Source organism: Sorex fumeus, unplaced genomic scaffold (assembly GCF_029834395.1).
Source record: "Sorex fumeus unplaced genomic scaffold, SorFum_2.1 ptg000081l, whole genome shotgun sequence".
In the NCBI taxonomy this organism is placed as follows: domain Eukaryota; kingdom Metazoa; phylum Chordata; class Mammalia; order Eulipotyphla; family Soricidae; genus Sorex; species Sorex fumeus.
In genome coordinates this window covers 16,087,237-16,107,344 of record NW_026606138.1, presented here as the reverse complement: position 1 = coordinate 16,107,344, position 20,108 = coordinate 16,087,237, and the positions used below count along the sequence as shown (strand labels likewise).

The 20,108-nt window shown below is 47.9% G+C and overlaps 1 protein-coding gene across 1 annotated transcript in view; it reads left to right on the top strand.

Annotated features, from left to right (window-relative positions):
* The window catches only part of MYZAP (myocardial zonula adherens protein), a 106,877-nt gene that overhangs the window by 46,472 nt on the left and 40,297 nt on the right, over positions 1-20,108 (top strand). Inside the window, exons 6-10 of the mRNA XM_056130769.1 lie at positions 2,811-2,963; positions 7,887-8,012; positions 9,311-9,439; positions 13,602-13,681; positions 15,447-15,552. Of these exons, the coding sequence (XP_055986744.1) occupies positions 2,811-2,963; positions 7,887-8,012; positions 9,311-9,439; positions 13,602-13,681; positions 15,447-15,552 (594 nt within the window). The remainder of the gene's footprint in view (positions 1-2,810; positions 2,964-7,886; positions 8,013-9,310; positions 9,440-13,601; positions 13,682-15,446; positions 15,553-20,108) is intronic.

The following is a 20,108-nucleotide window of genomic DNA, read 5'->3' as shown; positions in this document are numbered from 1 at the left end:
TAAATCTTTTCATTTTGGGGTTTTGAGGTGACATCCTGCTATGCTCAGTACCTACTTTTGGCCCTGCACTCAGAGATCACACCTGGGGTACTTAGGGGAACCATGCAGGGTAACAGCTGCGTACAAAGCAGGTGCCCCACCTTCTGTGCTCTCTCGGGCCCTAGTAAGTTGTGCTCTAAAAGAAATCATGTTCATCACCAAGAACCCGAGCAGTGCTGGGTGGGCACAGGTGCTTCCAGGATCCCCCCTTTATGCAGACATGTGTTTGGCCCGGTGGAAAGGCCTGCTCTCCTGATTGAATCAGCCAGAGTTACTCTCTCAGAGAGGGTAAACACTGTTGGTCCTGATGGAGCTTCCCATCTGACATGCAGGTTAACTGAAAAAGGTTCAAATCCAAGCCCTGTATTTCCTGAAACAGCTGCCCTTGACTTTCCTTTCCAAATGCAGTTTCTGCCTCTCCCCCAGATTTATTTAGGTTTGATCTTTTACTCCACTCTTCTAAATCCCACAAGCTACTTCACATCCTTTCTCCTTCTGGGCAGAGAGAGTAGAGTGGATGGGTGCTCGCCTGGGTTTGATGCCCAGCACCACATAAGGCTCCAATTCCTGAGCATAGTACTAGGAGTAGACCCTGAGCACAGCCAGGTGTGGTCCCAAACCAAAATTAAAAGACAAACAAAGACAAACTTTCTGCTTCTCTGCTGGTAATGAGCTAAACAGACACATTTCATGAGGGTGGGTGGACGTCCCAGAGAGCCCATAGCACAGTGACAGTGAGGCCACTGTCCTCTGCTGTCTGGGTGGGCCCAGTGTTTGTGTTTGTCTGGGAGGTACATTTCTGTCCCACCCTTTTCCTTAGCACCTGCCAACTTTCCCCTGGCCTTGGGCTCCCAGGACTGGCTTATTCAGGAGTCTTTGTTCCCCTTCCTCCTTCCATGAGGGCCCAGGCCAGGGCTCCCCTTTCTTCCTTCTTGGACACGTTCTCATTCCCAGATGGCCAAGACCAATCATGCCTCACCTGGATTCAGACTCGGTGGGGGTGTCCCATGTCTCTTCCTGTGGATGAGGCCAGTATTTTCCCCCAAGGGCAGGTAGCCACCTGATCTGGGGAACCTAGTTAATTCCAACTATCGCTTTAGTCTTAGAGCTCTTGGACAACAGAGGGGTCTTGCATCCTCAAAAGTTAGATGATTATTTTTCAAAAAAGAAGAGGAGGGAGCCACTTCGTAGCCAGGAATCTTATGTGAGGGAGAATTGAGTGGATCTGTTATTCAGGACAGGACCTGAGCTTTCCCAGTGCAGTCATAGAGGCTGTTGGTTTGATTCCGTCAATGTTCAGGGCCACAAAGAAATGCAGTTCTCTGATGTTAGCAATCTAAGGCCAACAACAAAAAAAATGTTGTACACAAGGTGTCAGCTAAGGGTGGAGCAGTGTTCAGAGAACCACGGTCCAGGCTGGAGGTGCTCAAGCACTCGCCTGGTATCTTTGGACCCAGTGGTCTGGGAGGTGTGGTGGCCAGTGGCCAGGTCAGTGCTTTCCAATGTCCTTGCAATGGACTCTCCTAAGACTTCCCTTTCTCTAATAGACTCCATTTGTTTTCTAAAATACCTGTTCAGCATCACTGAAAATCCTTCCTCTGATTCAGGCAGCTTTGAGAGGGAGAGGCTGATTGTCCAGATGGGAAGCATGGGGAAGCTTCAGAGAACCTACTAAGAGACACGGGTGCTGGAGAGTCCAATGCCCCAGTCCCCAGACTCCTCATCAAAGGCCACAGGTCACTCAGCACAGGCTGGAGTCAGAAGTGGGCCATTACTATGCCCCATGTAGGAACTCTGGGCCTTTGGAGCTCTGAAAGGACAGCAGGCCAACTAGACACTAAGACTTTACATTGCAGCCATGTTGGTGGAAATGTCTTTGCTCCTATGGACAATGAGAACTGTGGCTCTCGGACTCTTGTCCAGCACGTGTCTGGCTCACTGAGCTCCGCTCCTGGGCACTGTTTTAATACCGAGTGCCTGGACCTCACTGTGCCCAGGCCATGCTGTCACTGTGCCAGCCGGCCGTGTGGAAGCTCCCCTAGTGACAGCCCCTCTAGGGAAACCAGAGAGGACTCTTCAGTCAACAGAAACACGTGTCCTTTTCCTGATTTTGTTTGGGAGTTAGCAGACACAAAAAAAAACGATCTCCCTCCATCCCAGACCATCAGGAAAACTTAGATCATGCTGAATTTCCCATTTTGTTATCTTCTTTTTTTAATCTCTACATCATTATGGTTGAGCAAATGTTCACACATTTTGTTCTTCTTCCCAGAAGGGATGGCTCTATACTTACTATTTTCAGGCCTCGGTTTTCATGTGCGGTGACATATTAGGGACTTTTTTCCATAGAAAGAAGCCATTGCAATTGCTCTTTAGCAGTGGCAAGTGGTGTTGGCAGTGACCGTGGGTGGGCTGGCTCTCTGCCATCTGGGGCGTCGCTGCCTGGCTACCTCCAGGTGCTGACACACACCCAGTGGCCAGTGACAAAGGTGGTGGCAGGATGGGTAGGGGGTCCTTGTATTTCAGTGTTCCTGTTCCCTCATACCTTAGATCAAGTGTGGTTTCTCTTTTCTTTTTCTTTTGGCTTTTGGGTCACACCCTCAGTGCTAGGGCTTAGTCCTGGCTCTGAGCTCAGGAACACTCATGGTGGAGCTTCGGTGACACTAGGTGGTGACAGGGGGCTGAGCCAAGACTGGCATGTGAGAGCAAGCACTATCACCCAGAGATAGCACACTATCTCTCCAGCCCTGCTTTCTCTCCTACCCACACAGAAAACCCTCGTGGACGTCACGCTGGCCAACAGCGACATTAAGGACCAGATCAGAAACCTGCAGCAGACGTACGAGGCCTCCATGGACAAGCTGCGGGAGAAGCAGCGGCAGCTGGACGTGGCCCAAGTTGAAAACCAGCTGCTGAAGATGAAGGTAACGTTGGGAAGGGAACATTCCCTCCGAACCTTCCTCTTTTGCCTTTGCTGTCTCTTCTCATTTCCATCTCTTCCCTCCTGCAGCTGGCTTCTTGCTTGGGTTCTCTCCCCTTTTGTGGACAAGGCTGGGTTGTGTCCTGACGGTCAGTCAGGCAGGGAGTACCTTGTGAGTGCCCCCGGCCTCCTTCGGCCTGGGACCCTGGCTGGGATAGCTCTCCGCTGCCCCAGCCTGAGGCTGGAGGCACTGTTCCAGTTCCTGAGGCTCGGGCCTTTCTGCCTGGCTTCCCAGGACTGAGCTGGTGGGCACCCAGGAACAAAGCCTGCGGGTACCCCATTCCCTTGTACACTCCCTCAGCAGGGTTTCTCATGAACATCCCTCCTGAACTTGACATACCTTTCAGACCAGTGGTAGGCTGAGACTCATGAAGTCCCGAATAAATTCGTTTGTATTTAATGAATCTGGAACTTCCAAATTATGGTCTGGGGATATGGGGAAAGGAGTCAAGGGACTGAGCACAGGGTTTACATGGGGGAGGCCTGGGTTGGATCCCCAGCAATGGGGTGTATAAACTCAAAAAAGTACACAGCACAGTGGCGGTGGCTCTGTCTCTCCCGCCGCCCGCGTTCGGTAGTTTGGTAGCCGGTTCCTCCACCCCAGGGAGGTCGATGGCAATGGGCAGGCGAAGGAAGGAAACGAGGGCCAGGCTGGTTGGTCTTAGTTTATTTCATTCCTCTCTCCATTCTCCTCTGATTCTCCTCCTGCTTCTTCCTCCCCCATGCTACTTCATTCTCCTTCTCAATCCCCCTTCATCCTCCTTCTCAGGAGTCTGGATTCTCATCCTGATCTCCCAGCCCACTCTTACAGTCTAGTTAAATCCCAAAGTATGAGGGGTTGGAGTAACAATTACACATAGGTGCAATCACAGACAATAGGGGTAGAATTCTTTCCCTCAGGGACATCCGCTCCTAGGACAGGTCCTCATTATCAGATCAATCCACCCTAGAGCGGATTCCCCTGGGTGTGTTTCTCCTCTCCTGGTCTAACAAACATATAAGCAGATATAATATAAATCATTTTGTATGGATACAGTAAGAAATACCTTAAACTTATAGAATTGCCCTTGTAGGGTCATACCAATCTCAGACTACAGTGCTCAGGCCAGATAGTCTTTCCTACCCCTAGCAGGATCCTAGTCTTGTCATTACTTTTGGATCATGACAGCATTTGTCTATGATCAAACTCTTAACTTATAGTTAAGAATCGTGGCACTTTGGCCTGGACCATTTTGGTGCCAGGGTAGCTCACCGCTTGCCCTAGGTCCATTCAGTTCCTCGTCAGGACCCTGCTTTTGGGGTGTTAGGAATTAAAGGCAACTGAGGCTTATGTCGAGAAAGCAGATGCCCGGGTGTGAATAATATTCAAAGCCAATTAAATCCTAAATTACAAAGCATAATGTTAACGGTCTTCCTGTATCTATACAAAAAGGACATTGCTTTAAAGTAAACTATTCAAAAGACATAAGGAGAGGATAAAGGCAATATTAACTTACAATACAATTTCAGTGTCCTAGAAGAATCTGACCTTACAAATGAACAGATACTGATTGGGGGGGAAAGCTGATTAACCGGTTGGGAGGAGAGCATAGGGAAGAATTTACAGATAAACACAATGGAATGGAAGTGCCTCAGGAGCACTGTAATAAACCTGAGTTCCTTGTGGCAAGGGGGAAAGGGCAAACCAATGTTAAGCCTAAAATATTTGGAGCTATATTCCAACAATGGGGGACCCCTGAATGCCATTGGGAGTGACCCCAAACACCTTCACAGGGGTAGCCACCAGCACTGCCAAAGTAAAATAGAAATTAGAGTTTGTGGCTTCCCCAGAGGAGAAGGCCTTATTGGTTGGAGTGCAGCCACATAATTTATTGCGTGACCCAGACCATGTTCGTTCAAAAGGCTGTTTCTGACTTAGGGGGAGCCTGGGACATGTCTGTCAGCTCAACCTGAGGGGCTTGGGTGGAAGTGACCTTCACACCTGGTGAGCACCTGCAGGCCGGCTCATGGAACCACCCAGAGATTTTTTTCATCCTTTTGTAATTCCTGGAACTGGCACAGAAGCTCCTATCTGGGAGCTTGCACAGAAGCTCCTATCTGGGAACAACCTGCACAGAAACTCCTCCTCCCCTCTCCCATTCTGCCCTTTCCCATGGCAACTTACCCCACACAGCCGCATGCTGGGGTTGGTGCAGCCCCATTGCCTGTGAACCTTGCCTGGGCGCAAGCGCACTTTCCTGCCCCAAGTCGGCCCTTCCGACCTGACTCCTGCATTCTGGATCTTCTCTGCCCAAGTCCCCAGACCTTCCAGTGTGGCCCTGCCATTGCACTGTATCGGGGCAGCAAGCTGGGGAGCAGAAAACCCTCCCGCCCTCCCGTCTGATCTGTCCCCACACCTGAAGAATCCTTCCCTGTGTCCTGCAGGCCTGCCACACCCTTCTGCTGGTGGGCGGCCGCCCTCATGGCCTCGCTCCTGACGGGCATCTCTGCTCTTTTTGGCTTCCCTGTTGCCAAGGAGCGGGGTCTGGTCCAGTCCACATTATCTGTCGGCTCTCTGCCGCTGTCCTCTGTGTTCCTGATAGCCGCACAGGAGCTGTGCTGTTGAGTGTCTGAGAACATCCACAGGTGGCTTAGCTCTCTGGAGGAGCCCGCCTCAGCTAGCCTATGGTTGCCTGTGTTAGAAACCCATGCTTTGCTTTGCCACCTGCAGGGTGCAGAGTACACAGGGTTCTGGAAATCTGCATTTGTGGTGGACCCAGAGCCCTGGGTCTCTCTCCCAGCTGGTGCCAGTCTTTGTTCGAGGTTCCCCATTTACTGGTGTGCTGCTCCCCAAACTTGCCAGTGATGCAGAAAATAGAGAATTTGAGGGCCTCAAGGAAAGCTTTTGCCAAGTCTTTGGTAAGTAGCAGGTAACCTGCTAAAGTTGGCAAGTATCTCGGCTTCCCCAGAGGCAGCCAGTAGGGATGCCACAGACCGTCTCTGGTAGTGACACCAGCAGGGATGCCACAGGCCACCTGTGGCTTCAGGTCAAGGGCATGGAGCATCTGCAACGTCAGAGCTTGGGCAGAGAGCACAGTGATCACTTCAAGCTCAACCGTTCACAGCTTTTCCCAATTTCCTCCTCTCTTGGATGGGCCTGCTCCAGCCAGCTCAGACCCCCACCCCCCCCCCGTGGGAATATTTCCAAAGGAATGGGAAGGATGAATCTGGATGGGTTATCTGCACTGACTGAAATCAGCCAGTATTTGTCCTCCCTCCAACTTCTCTTCACATGACTCCTCCAGTTCTATCTATGTTGTATTAAATGGCAAGATTCTATCTTTTCTTATAGCTGAGTAATATTCTGTTTCTATTGGTAAGTGTTCCATTGTTACAGTTTCTTTATCCACTCATATATTTTTGTGCTTTTGTGTTGTTTTCATATTCTGTCTATTGTTCTTAGCCCTGCAGTGAACATAGGTGTGCGAATAACTTTTTGAATTAGTGTTTTCAGATTCTTGGGATAGATAACCCGGGAGTGGGATCATGGAGTCATTTTGAAAGTTCATTTTTATTATTTGAGGAATAGCTACACTGTTTTCTATTGAGACTGAACCAGTGTCAATCTTATCAACAGAAAATGAGGGCTCACTTTTTCACCACATCCCTGCCAGCACTGTTCGTTTCCAAACTTTTTGACATATGCCATTCTCCTGGTGTGAGGTTATAATCATTTTGATTTGTATTTCCTTGGTAATTACTGAATGAATGCTTGGCCATCTGTATGCATTCTCTGAGCAATTGTCCTGCTCCCCTTCCCATTTTCTGATAGGGTTGTTAACAGAGCTTTTAAATATTGAACATTGATGAGGTCTAATTTATCATCTATATTTTTAACTTTTGATTCTGTGACATTAAGAAGTCATTGCCTAACCAAAGTTTGCAAGGATTGGCCTTGTGTTTTATTCTCAGAGACTTGTACTTTTAGTTTATTACATTGAGATTTTGATTCCAATCTGAGTTACTTTTTGGATGTGGTATGTTAGGCGTATAATTTTATTTACCGTAGTTCACTGTTATCATTCACTGTAATTCAGTTCTCTTTGAAAACACTATTGTTTTCCCATGATTGATCTTGGTTACTTTGTGAAATTAATCTTTTTTAATTTTGCTTTTTGAGTCACACCCAGCGATGCTCAGGAGTTACTCTTGGCTCTGCACTCAAGAATTTCCCCTGGTGGTGCTGGGGGAACCATATGGGATGCCGGGGATTGAACCCAGGTTGGTTGCTTGCAAGGCAGACGCCCTACTTGCTGTACTATTGCCCTGGCCAGAAATTAATTTTTTAATATCAGATAATTTATGTTTTACTATGTTCAAGGTCAAATCTATAAAACCAGATATATTCTGAAATAGAATATGGGTAGCTGTAATATCCCTTTCTTTCTCATTCCCTCCTCTCATATGTACAGGTATATATGTGCATATGTTTCTATATATCACCTTTTCATTTTTAATTTTATAATTTATTCTACTACAACCCAATTCTAACAATGAAGTGGTCTTATTTTTTCAGCCCACCTCAGACTGCTAAAGAATTTAAAACCTTATCTTTCTGAGGTTCATATTATCCAGAGGAAAAAACTTCTTAAAGCAGAACAAGAGGGAGCTGGAGAGATAGTACAGTGGGTAGGGCTCCTACCTTGCATGCAACTGACTCAAGTTCAATATCTCTGACATCCCACATGGTCCCCAAGCAACACTGGGCGTGGTCTGACCTGTGTCTGTGCAGGGGATCCTCCCAGGCAGCCAATGCCGTGTCTGACATTGTGTGTGCAGGGGGGTCCTCCCAGGCGGCCAACGCCATGTCTGACCTGTGTCTGTACAGGTGGAGTCCTCCCAGGCAGCCAATGCCGAGGTGCTTCGGGAGATGGCCCGGAAGCTGTACAGTCAGTACGAGGAGAAGCTGCAAGAGGAACAGCAGAAACACAGGGCTGAGAAGGAGGCCCTCCTGGTGTGTATGCTGCCTGGGTGTCTCCCCATCAGACTCATTGGGAGGCGTGTGGGGTGGGTGCCTGGGTGTCTCCCCATCAGACCCGTTGGGAGGGGTGTTGGGGGGTCCATCAGGCAGAGGGGACCGGTTGGCGGGGAGAAGCTGAGTAGCTCAGCAGTGCCCCTGGACCGAGCATGGTCCAGGCGGTGCCTCCACAGCCTGCTATCTGGGCATGCTGCAGCTACAGGCCGAACCCGCAACTAAAGGTTGGAACCCCATGAGTCCCATAAGTAACCACATGAGTGATGTGACTAAGTTGTGACTCCCGAGTTGCTTCCATTACAGTAATATGAACAAGGGTGGTGGGAACATCTCAGTTTATGAGTGTTCTCTTAAAGAGCATCTGTGAATACTCATAGGGGGTGGAGAAATGTATTCACCTGCTCTCTTCCCCATCCCTTCCTTGATTCATCCCAATACTTGCTTGGAATAGTCACCAATTTCCTGTTCCCCACCTCCCTCTTTTTTTTCCTTTTCCTTCTTTGGGCTTGGAGCAATAGCACAGCATGTAGGGTGTTTTCCATGCACGAGGCCGACCTAGGTTCGATTCCTCTGCCCCGCTTGGAGAGCCCAGCATGCTAGGGAGAGTATCCCGCCTGCATGGCAGAGCCTGGCAAGCTCCTTGTGGTGTATTCGATATGCCAAAAACAGTAACAACAAGTCACACAATGGAGACGTTCCTGGTGCCTGCTCAAGCAAATCGATGAACAGTGGAAGGACAGTGGTACAGTGCTTCTTGGGGCCACATCTAGTGGTATTCAGGGCTTATTCCTGGATATTCACTCAGGGATCACTCCTGGAAGTGCTCCGGGGACTCTATGGGGTGCAAAAGATCAAACCTGGGCAAGTACTTTACCCACTGCACTATTACTCCAGCCCTAGCCCCCAATTTCTGTCTCTAAGTCTCCCCTTTCTCTAGCTAGCTTGGCACTGGGCAGCATCCAAGTCACAGGGAGCTTTGCGATAAGAGACACAGATAGAACTCAACATCCAGCCAGGGATCAGAAATATTTGTCCACTCTTTCTTAGACATCTGGACTCCAGAGGGCCAAGGGGAACCAGTTACCAGGCCCACTGCAAAACCACATGCTGTGTCTTTCAGAGTGCCAGCCAGAATCGTGGAAGCTGAGTTCTTTGAGATGCATCTGGGTCCCAAGGTTGTGTTTTGAAAAACACATCATGTTGAAGCAAGACCAGATGCTGTTGGGTGGTCTGGGATTTCCGTGGCTGTGCTGAAGAGAATCTTGTTTCTTTTGCAGGAGGAAACCAACAGTTTTCTCAAAGTGATTGAGGAAGCCAATAAGAAGATGCAGGCGGCAGAGATCAGCCTAAAGGAGAAAGATCAGCGAATCGGGGAGCTGGACAGGTTGATTGAGTGCATGGAAAAGGTAACGGACTCTTCTCTGCCTGTGACCCACTTGCCTGGACCCCCTGAATTTCTGCAGTTCCTCGTGTGTGGGCTTGTCTGAAGGGGCGAGAAGCCTCCTATACCAATGGAGGGACCTCTCTTACTCCTTCAAACTGTGATATTCTTATTTTTTTAAAAAAGGACAAAACTGTTAAATAAAATCAAAGAATACTACAAGGCCCATTTAATAGTTTCCATTGTAACTATTTTAATGCCTGAAAACCCTAAGGTTCTATAGAAAATGAAATCCTTAGCAGTTTCACTGGGGCCCCACACCAGGATTTATTTACTCAGTGGGTCTTCAAGCCCAATAGTACATCTGGGTTAGCAATCACCTCAGCACCAGAACCTGTTGTTCTGGGGACATGTGCGTAGAGGGCTGGTTTCTCTGCATTGTCAGAGCTAGGGACACCCCGGCCCCATGGGGCATGGTAAGCAGGAGGAGGCAGGAGCAAAGGGGCTGAATATGCCAGAGTGGAGAAAAGCAGGTTGACTGCTGGCAGTCGAGAAGCCGGAAGAAGGCCAGGAGGGAGGAAAGAGGCCACAAAGGAAGTGAAGGGTCACAAAGGAAGGGTGATCATGAGCAGCTGACTTCTCGGAGAGGGGAGGCATTTTAGGGCCAAAGCTCTAGCTGGTTTCTGGGAAATGACTCTCTACTTTTTATTTCCGGGCTTCCGTGAAGAGTCACTGAGAGAATTCAGAGGGCCAAGCATGATGCCTGGCAGGGGGGAGGCACTTGCTCTTTCAAGCCTTGTACTGTGGACCCATTTCTCCTCCTGAGCACTTCATTTGGAGCATGCGCTTCTCTGACAGCTGAGGGTCTTGGGAGGCCCTTCCTGTGGAGCAGGCAGTGCCCCGTACCTTTATCCTGATTGTGGGTTCAGAGATGTGTACACGTGTGTAAGAAGCCCGTGTGCCAGTGCACACACAAAACTTTGCTGTACCTCAATCTAGACATCCAAACTTTTAAGTGTGCTCTGAGGTGTTGCCCTGCTTTGTGACAGCTTTGTTTGGGTGGGTGGGGGGGCGGTGGAGCGGGACTCACTTTTAGGACATTTAGGAATGTGCAAAGGCACATTCCTAGCTTGTGGCAACTCACCAGGCAACAGCAAAGTGAGTTGTCAGCAGAGACTTAAAAGCAACTACCACCAGCTGCCACAAAGGGAAAGTGAAAGTAAAACAAGGCAAAATATCTCACTAAAAGTTGGTCTTCCTTTATGATTTTAAGTACACCGATGGTGACATTTTCCTTCTGGTCAGAGTAAGTCTTTCCTCCACTTCCATTGTCTAGCCTTTGGTAAACCACTTCAAAGCTTCACAGTTAAATAAATTTTCAAAAATTTATTTGAACAATTGGAGATAAAGAGGTTTGAGATCTCTGTGACTGGTAAGAGTTTGTTGGAGAGAATTTCTCAGTCTAAAGACAAGGGGCATTATCACTTAGAGGAGAGCCTATAAATTAGCCTTCTAGTTGAAAAGAAGGACTTGAAAAGCTTCATTTTAAGGAAATTTCTGACTTAAAAAAAGTTTAGCTTATTTAAGTAATAAATACATTTATTTTAAATATTAAATTTCTAATATCTATAGAGCATTACTAGCACAATTTTAGTTATGATGGTAGCACTACTCAAAAAATTGTCTACATTGTTATATTATTCTTGAGGGGGGCTTAAATTTTTTAATGTATATATTTACACTAATATGTACAAACCTGTTGTTACATGTACCACTGAGTTCTGGAAGGTGAAAGTCAAAAAATTCAGGTGGTGGCTGGGAGGGTAGCCGGGAGGATCCATTTCCTGTTGTTTCCAATTTCTGGACTCACAGCTCCGTTTTCCAGTTCCAGCATGTAGCATGTAGCTTTAGCAGTTTCCAGTCTGGCTTTTCCTGATCATGACTCTGCTTCCTCTTTCAAAGGGCCCAACTGGATAATTCAGTTGGGCCCTTAGAAAGAGAATGCAAACTTAGAAACAGATAATTTTCCCATTTTAAGATCCTAAACATAATTACATCTGCAAAGTTCCATTCATTGTCCATGAAAAGGAACATATTTACAGATTTCAGCAATAAGAATATGGACATTATCAGGGAAACCATTGTTCTATCATAGTACCTTTTTTTCCCCCGCTTTTTGTGTCACACCTGGTGATGCTTAGGGCTTACTCCTGGCTCTGCACTCAGGAATTACTTCTGGCGGTGCTTGGGGGACCATATGGGATGCTGGGAATCGAACCTGGGTTTGTTGCATGCAAGGCAAACGCCTTACCTGCTATTGCTATTGCTCCAGCCCCAGTACCTTTTTTTTTTTACACTGACCTGCTTATCTAAATACCACCCAGATTGCTTATAGAATATTATCTGCATTCCAGAGCTTTTTTTTTATAATTTGAAAATAATCAAGAATTTGCAATATCACAGGCTATTGGTAGAAAGTATTGATTATTTACAAGTGTACATTTTCATAAGAGGTTTCCCAGCATTGCCGAGAGTCAGCCCTGAGCACCACCAGCTGTGACCCCCAAAACAAGTTATTTTCCTCAAAGGTATCTGATAGAGTATCTGTGCTGATGGAATCCTTTTTAAAAAAAAAAACGGCTTGATGGACCAAGCGTTAAACTACCAGTGCCATGCCTTCCCGGGAGGGAAAGGGTGTTGCTCCCTTCTGCTCCCCCGCCTCCCCACGTCAACCCCCCCTCCCCCGGCAGCAAGGTGGCTGCCGCCTCAGAGCTTATTGGAAAGCCAGGTATGAGCCAGCGGTAACGGGGCAACTGCAGTCTCATGGAAAGGGGGATGGTACCGGCTCGTCCTTCACGCCCGACCAAGGTCATGAGTTGCCCCCCACGAGTGGCTCTCCAGCAGAGCCATAACACCAGATGCACAGAAACCAATCTCGTAATGATCTGGCTCTTTGCAGAAATCCAAAATCATTATATGACATTATATGATTCACATATCAGCTATAGAAAACAAAGTATTTCACAATGCCTTTTCAGCAATTCTGATTGTTGGAGGGGGGGAATTCTAAACAATAATGGTGCATCTTTTGTCGAAATAATGAATATAATCAATGTAGAGAAGAGCTAAGTAGAAATCATCTGCCTCACAGGCATTGGGAGGGGTTGGAGGGGGGTATATGGGGGTTCTTGGTGGTGAAAAATGAGTACTGGTGAAGGGAAAGGTGTTTGATCATTGTATGACTGAGACTTAAACCTGAAAGCTTTGTAACTTTTCCCACAGCGATTCAATAAATAAATATAAGAAGAAAAATAAATAAAATTATGAAAAAAAAGGTAAGGTGGAGTTCATGCCCAATTCAATCAGCTAATCAGTGGCTGAATAAATAGCAGTATTCCTATTTTAAAAAAAGTGGCTTAAATGTTAGATATGTTAACATTTGTTAAATATGCCTCTCTGTACATATGCATTCATGGTTAGTTCATACTGGGGCTACAGGGATAGTATAGTGGCAGGGCGCTTGCCTGGCACTCCTTGTGATCTTCTATGCCAGGAGGAAGCCCTTAGGACTGCCAGGTGTCACCCCCCCACACAAAAAAATAGCATGATTCATTCATATTTATTAGACAAGAATTATAAGGAACTCTGAGAGACCATGGTTATGTTTTTTTCCTACATCTAAGGAAGATATCTTTGTTATCAAGCATACAGTTTGACAATAAGAAAGGAGAGTGTCCCCTGTCCAGTAAGCTGGTGTGTCCCTGGGCAGTTGCCCAGGTGACAGGTGGAGTCAGATTTCTTTCAGAGTTCTAAAAGAGACACTGTTTCTCACAGTTCTGGACCTTATTCCTTCAGTCCAAAGCAGAATCTCACAGCAACTATGGGTGTTTGTGCAGTTTTGGAGTCAAATGCCAGGGCCAGTCCTGGCCCAGTTTCCTGTTGTATTGTAATCCACGTTCTTCATCAGGTTCTCCTTCATCTAGGATATTTATCTTTAATACATAAATGTAGTCTGCAGATTTGGCTGCAGAATGATCTGTTCTGAGCTTCATTTGGGCTTTGGGGATGTGTGAAACCTTTAAGGGGCACGACATAAAAGACAAAAACTTGAACTTCCTGCAGTTGGGTTTGCCCGACCTGTGTTCTCTGCACTTCATTAGTTAAATATTGGTCTCTGTTTGCTTTAGGAGCGCCATCAGTTGCAGCTCCAGCTAGTGGAGCATGAGACAGAACTGTCGGGGGAGGTCGCGGATTCCGACAAGGAGAGGTGAGATGGTTGTCGCTGTCATGGGTTTCGGTGCCAGGCACTGTGTTCCTGTGTGATCCCTGGGTCCTTGTGTTTGGTCACCAATGCCTATGGACATGGACGTTCAGAAGTCCAGGCAGAGAGCTTCCCGACTGGAGCTGGTATTTTTAGGAGCTGCTGAGGAAGTTTTGGGGCCCAGGCTGGCTGTGAGTGCCATTGAGCAGAGCACACACTGGCGCCAATGCGAAAGGGCGATCTAGAAATGTCCTCCTGACCATGGCCTCACGGATGTGCCTTAATGACGAGAACAGTCATCAGGCCTGACTAATAAAGTGCCTGGGAAACACATTTGAAAATAGTGTTGTTTCCAAACACTTCTTGGCCACTCTTGGCCTTGCCCTCTGGTCCTGAGTACCTGAAGCAACACGTACTCTTTTCTAGAAACTGAAAGGCAGAGAGACTATGTGTGGCCTTCTAGAGAGGGGAAACAAGCTGGGATGTTCTGAGCAGTGGGGGCAAGTCCCCAAGACTCTTTGAAATCTATGAAACTGGATTTTTCCCCCCTTTTCTTTTGTTTTTTTGGTGGTATTTGGGCCATACCTGGAAGTGCTCAGTGGCTATTCCTGGCTGTGTGCTCAGGGATTGCTCCTAATAGTGCTCGAGGGACCATGTATGCTGCTTGGGGTTAAATGGGGGCTTGGCAGCATGCAAGGCAAAAGTCTTAACCCTTGTACTATCTTACTGGCTTGAGATTTCCCTCCCCTCCCCTTTCCCTTGTTTGTGAAGTTATAGCAGTTTCCTCCAGTCTTTAAGGTCTGAGGGAGGACCAGGTAGAAATGGGAATAGTATACTGCCTGCCAGACCTTCACGCAGTGCCCCCTTTGAACTGCCCCAACATGCTGGAGGACTCGGTTGCTAGTTCCTTTGTGTTTTGGGAACCAAGCAGAGAGTGTCTTAATTTGTGATAGTTATGGTGCTGGGGGAGTGTTGGTACTCAGAGGCTAGTCCTGGCTCTGTGTTCAGGAGTGACCCCTGGTGGTGCTTGGGGAGCCCTGCAGTGCAGGGACTGAAGCAGTGACCCGAGCAAGGCCAGCACCTCCCCCAGGACTATCTCTGCGACCCGCAAAGACGGCCTTTAAATGGCCCCGCAAATGGTGCCGAGAACAACTCGATTCCAGAGATCCCAGCACACTGCCCCATGATTTCAGGTGTTTCCTTGCATCCTTAGTTCTCTCTCCTTCTCTAATCCTAATCAAGGGGATTTACTGGATGTCCCAAGACTGTATTAACCCCCTACAGAGTCTCTCGTGCCAACTTGTGGTGTTGAAAGAGGACTTCAGACTCTGGCAAGGTGAAACTTGCCAGTGGGAATCTGAAAAGACGCTCGGTCTTCCCTCTGCCGTGGGGCAGTGGGGTGGATGTTGGTTTCAGGAGTTAACACAGAGAGAAGACTATGTCTTTTTCTTTTTTCTTTTTCTTTCTTTCTTTCTTTCTTTCTTTCTGTTTTTTGTTTGTTTGTTTGTTTTTGTTTTGTTTTGGGCCATTCCCAGCTATGCTCAGGGCTTAGTCCTGGCTCTACACTCAGGACTTACTCCTGGTGGTGCTGGGAGGTGGGTTAGGGGACATATAGAATGCTGGGGATGGAAGCCCTGTGCACTCTGGACTACAGCTCTGGCTCAGGAGGCTGCACTACGGCCCTGTCTTGGTCTGGCTGATCATCTTTTCCGACTGCGTCTCTATTGCTGTTTGGACAAAGCCTCAGAAGCTTCTCTGCCTTTTCTGCTAGGTATCAGCAGCTGGAGGAGGCATCTGCCAGCCTCCGGGAGCGGATCCGACACCTGGATGACATGGTGCACTGCCAGCAGAAGAAGGTCAAGCAGATGGTGGAGGAGGTGAGTCTGAGAAGGGACCTGGACTTGGCAGGGATCCCTAGGGGTGGTGCCTGGTGGGCCCCGGATGACATCCCACCCTCTGGGCTTTCTGTGACCCGCAGAGAACTAGTTCAAGCCTCTCGGTCTCTGAGCCCAGAGGAACTTCTTCATCTGTCTCTTGGGGGCCATAATTATCTCTCTGCCAGAGGCCCAAATCCACAGCAAATGCTGGCATGCTGTGCGAATCTCACTCCTGATCAGAGACCACCAGTGTGGCCCCAGGGGTGTCTCAGCTCAGGGGGGAAAGGACAAGCATCTTGCCCAGCTGGGCTGCCCCTCTGGTTGGGTTCCTTGCTGTGCTGGAACCCTGTCCAGGGCCCAGGGCCTGCTCACTCTTTCCATTTCTCCCATCTCTCCCGCTTCTCCCCATCTCTCCCCATCTCTCCCGTCTCTCCCTGTCTCTCCCCATCTCTTCCATCTCTCCCCATATCTTCCCATCTCTCCCATCTCTCCCAAGTCTCCCCTCTCTTCCCATTTCTCCCCACCTCTTCCTATCTCTTCCGTCTCTCCCCATCTCTTCCATCTCTCCCCATCTCTCCCATCTCTCCCCCTCTCTCCCTGTCTCTCCCTATCTCTCCCCTCCCTATCTTTCCCCATCTCGCCCATCTCTCCCCACCTCTCCCTATATCTCCCATCTCTCCTGTGTCTCTGTTTCTCCCATCACTCAGGTCTCTCCATTCTCTCCATCTGCTCCTCTCCCTATTCCCTCCCTCCCTCCCTTCTCTCCTCTCACTGCTTTTTTCCCTTCAAGCTTTCCCCTTCTCACAGCCTTTTTCTCTATGTTTGTGCACAGGGAAGCCGAGTGATGTGTTTGTTATAGCTTGTATCTACCTACAACTTTGTTTTTTAAACTCGAAGACCAGATTGAACATTGAGAGTTTACTAAGGGTCGATCAATGACTCTTTCTTGCCAGATCAAAGGGAATCTTTGCTGCAGTGAAGCGAATCCCATTGCATCCAAGTTTGGTTTTGTTTCTTACTCAGAAAGGCAAATGAGAAATGGGACAGTTAGAAATGACGGGGTTGTAAGAATTCCACAGGGGCAGAGTCTCCCACAGCAGAGCAAAGAAAAAGCTGTGGGGCCAGAGAGAGAGAGAGAGAGAGAGAGAGAGAGAGAGAGAGAGAGAGAGAGAGAGAGATTGCTCAGTGGACTCCAAGCAGGCTTTGCATGCAGGAGTCCTGGTACCACTTGGTTCCCTGAGCACTGCCAGGAAAGAACCCTGAGCACCCAACAAGAAAGAGCTTTCAATAATTGCTGGGTATTGCTCAAAATAAATAAAGAAAAGAAAAAAGGTTACAATTTTAAGTAACATATATTTAATAGTAGAAACTGGGGTGGCGGGGGTGGAGTTTTCATCTCTTTCTATTGTTTTGAAAAATTTCTTGACTTTGTGAACAGATCACTAACATGTAGCATATACCAGCTCCTACTAAGGAGCACACAGGACAGACAAATAGAAGAACAGGATGTGTCTGTTCACTCAGCTAGGAAACACTGGCAATGTAGCAGGAGATTAGGGCTGGGAGTTGGGAGGCCAGGGAGGGCCTCTCACTCCTCCTGCTGCAGGATGCTCAGATGTTGACCAGGATGTGTTCTCCAGTGAGAAGCTCAGGCAGACTTGAGCGCTATGGCTCACGGGAGTCAGAGAGCACTGGGTGTAGGGTGGGGAGAGGAGTTCGATGCAGAGTTGGACATGCACCGCCTGGGGATGCCCGAGGGGCCTCGCCCACACAGTCTCACCATGACTGTGCCTTTCCCAGGGGACAGAGTCTGTCATCTTAGCCTCCCCGAGAGTCAGGTGGACTCTGCTCCTAAAGTCTTTGCCAGGACAGGCTGTCCCGCCCCCATTGGGACTCTGCAGGGCAGGGTCTCATTCCCTTCTTCCTAAAATCAGGTCACCAGGGGCTGGAGAGATAAGTTCCCTGGGTAAACCATTTGCCTTGCATCCAGCTGACCTGAGTTCCATTCCCTGAACCACATAATGTCCCCTGGAGCCCCGCCAAGAGTGATCCCTGAGCACAAAACCAGGGGGAAGCCCCAAGAACCGCCAGGTGTGGCCACCAAACAAAAGAAAGAAAGAAAGAAAGAAAGAAAGAAAGAAAATAAATTTAGAGCAGCAGTAGCATCGCCATAATGCTCGATTGCTAATTCAGGGGCCAGAGTGATAGTACAGCAGGGAGGATGTTGGCCTTGCATGTCGCCAACCCGGGTTCAACCCGGAATCCCATATGTTCCTTTGAGCCCTGCCAGGAGTGATCCTTGAGTGCCGAGCCAGGAGTAAGCCCTGAGCACTGCCTGGTATGGCCCCCAAACCAGAAACAAAAAGAAACCATAAGTGTTAATACTATTGTAACCATATTACCTAAGCTACAATAAAATCGTTAAATATAAATGAGTGCTGATCTTGGGCCTCTGTCTTGTTATCCCACCTGGGATTTCTTATGCCTTCAACAAGCTTCCATGGGCACTGGTGGGTTTGAAATCAAGTGTGAACTTAGATCTTCCCCATGAGTATTAGTGTCTGCACCTGGATCTCCCCAGTGAGGATGGAAGGAGGTGCTAATGAATTACCTTTCCTCTATATTTGAGCAACGATCATGTAGTAAGGATTAATGTTTGTGTTTCTTGTGTATTGCAGCATCTTAACTCACACAAAGGATGGTTTAAAATTACAGTTGTTCTCACTATCAGTGTGAATCTTTATTTTAAAAAGGCAAAAGATGCGGGTTGGAAAGCAGGGAAAACTTGCCTTGCATGCAGTTGACCTGGATTTGATCCCCAGAACCACATAGGGTCCCCTTAGCCCCACCAGGAGTGATCCCTGAGCCCAGAACCAGGAGTAAACCCAGAGTACTGCCAGGTGCGCCCCCCTCCCCACCCCACCCCAAATCAAACTGAAATAAAAAACAAAAATCAGAAGCGTAAAAGCATAGAGGTACATTGGTAAGTGAGCACATCCACACATTCAAGAAAAGGGAGCATTCTAGCTATTCAGAGAGTGCATCGAGAAACTGAGGAAGAAATTGCCTAGGTGCACTGAGATTGCTGGACGCAGGTTTCAGGAAAGAGGCATCAGAAGAGAGAAGAGGTTTTGTTATATATTGGGATGCAGGATCCAGCCAGCACCACTGGGGGGCACTTTCAAAAAGGCAATTTTCAGCTTTTCATTCAGTGGAATGAAAAGATTTCTAAGGCTTGCAGTTCTGGGAAGGTACTGACCCCTTCCGAGGGTGCATTTCTTAGGAGATAAGAAGTTAGGGTAATAATCCCTCACACATGCCTCCCCCAGTAACTAAAAAGGACCAGAGATATAATATGAGGGGGTGAGGTTCTTGCTTTGTATATGACAACCCTGTTCAGTAGCACTGCATATGGCATTCTTGAGCACAGACCCACAAATAACCTCTGAGCAGCACCAGTGTGGTCCCCAAGCCCCCAGTAAATCAATAACAAAGAAGAGGCCATAGAACTACAGAAGCTCCATGTAGAGAATCCTCTGTATGGTGACAGGAGCCTCCTGGTGTTATGATTCAGCATTATCATGATTTTTGTGTTGGCAAAATCAGCATAGTCAAAGCAAGTGCTCTTCAGGTTTTGGGCTGAAGTCTGAGAAACCTAGATGGCTGGAATGCTCACTTACAGAGTCTTGAATTTGGACTGTGGACTCTAGCTCCCTGCACAGAGAGACGAATGTGAACTGGAATAGAGGAGCTTCTGGGACACTTCCTCCTTCCCATGAAGTCTGCAGGTTTGCGGTGTTTCAGTCCTAATATCAGTGAAGGAGCTGGTTTATTCAATGATGGGCTTCGTTTCTGAAGCCTTGATCACCCGGCTATTATTAATAAGGTCCTTGGTATCCTTTATGCCGAAAAATGCATGTTCTTTCACCTCAGTAGGATGTATGCTCATCCTCATCCTCACCTTGGATTGAGGAGTCCAGTGGCTAGCACTGCTCAGCTCACACACGGGCGGAGGCCCCTGTTTAAAGAAAGTGTTGGCCTGGTGTTGCTATTCTTTGCTCAACAGGAGTTTAGTGTGTAGGTTATGTAGGAAGGACTAGTGTTAGGATGCCCCTTGCCAAATAAAGGTGTGAGATGCATCTTAAGAACCACATTTAATGAAAAAAGACAATGCCAGAATGCCAGGTGTCTTGTAGGAAGTGTGGGTGAAATTCCTCTGAATCAAGTCTGCTTTTGTGGTAGTGTCAGGGGCTGGATATTTCTGTATTGCTAGTTCATGGGATTGGCTTTGGCTCAGACAAACATCAAACCCAGATACATATTCCCTGTAGACTTTTTAAGGGGTTGTCAGGAAATTGGATCTGCAAAAATAGCATTCAGGAATTGGCCCCCTCGGTGGCTGGTCCTGGCCTCACAAATCTCACACCTGGTGTTAACTGAGTCCCAGAGAAACCATGGTCCTGGGCTTCATTTCTATGGAACAGAGTTGTTCACTGTTGAGATTAGATCCCTGGAGTGTCTTGAATCTTCAGCAGTGTCCCAGGAACCAGAAGACT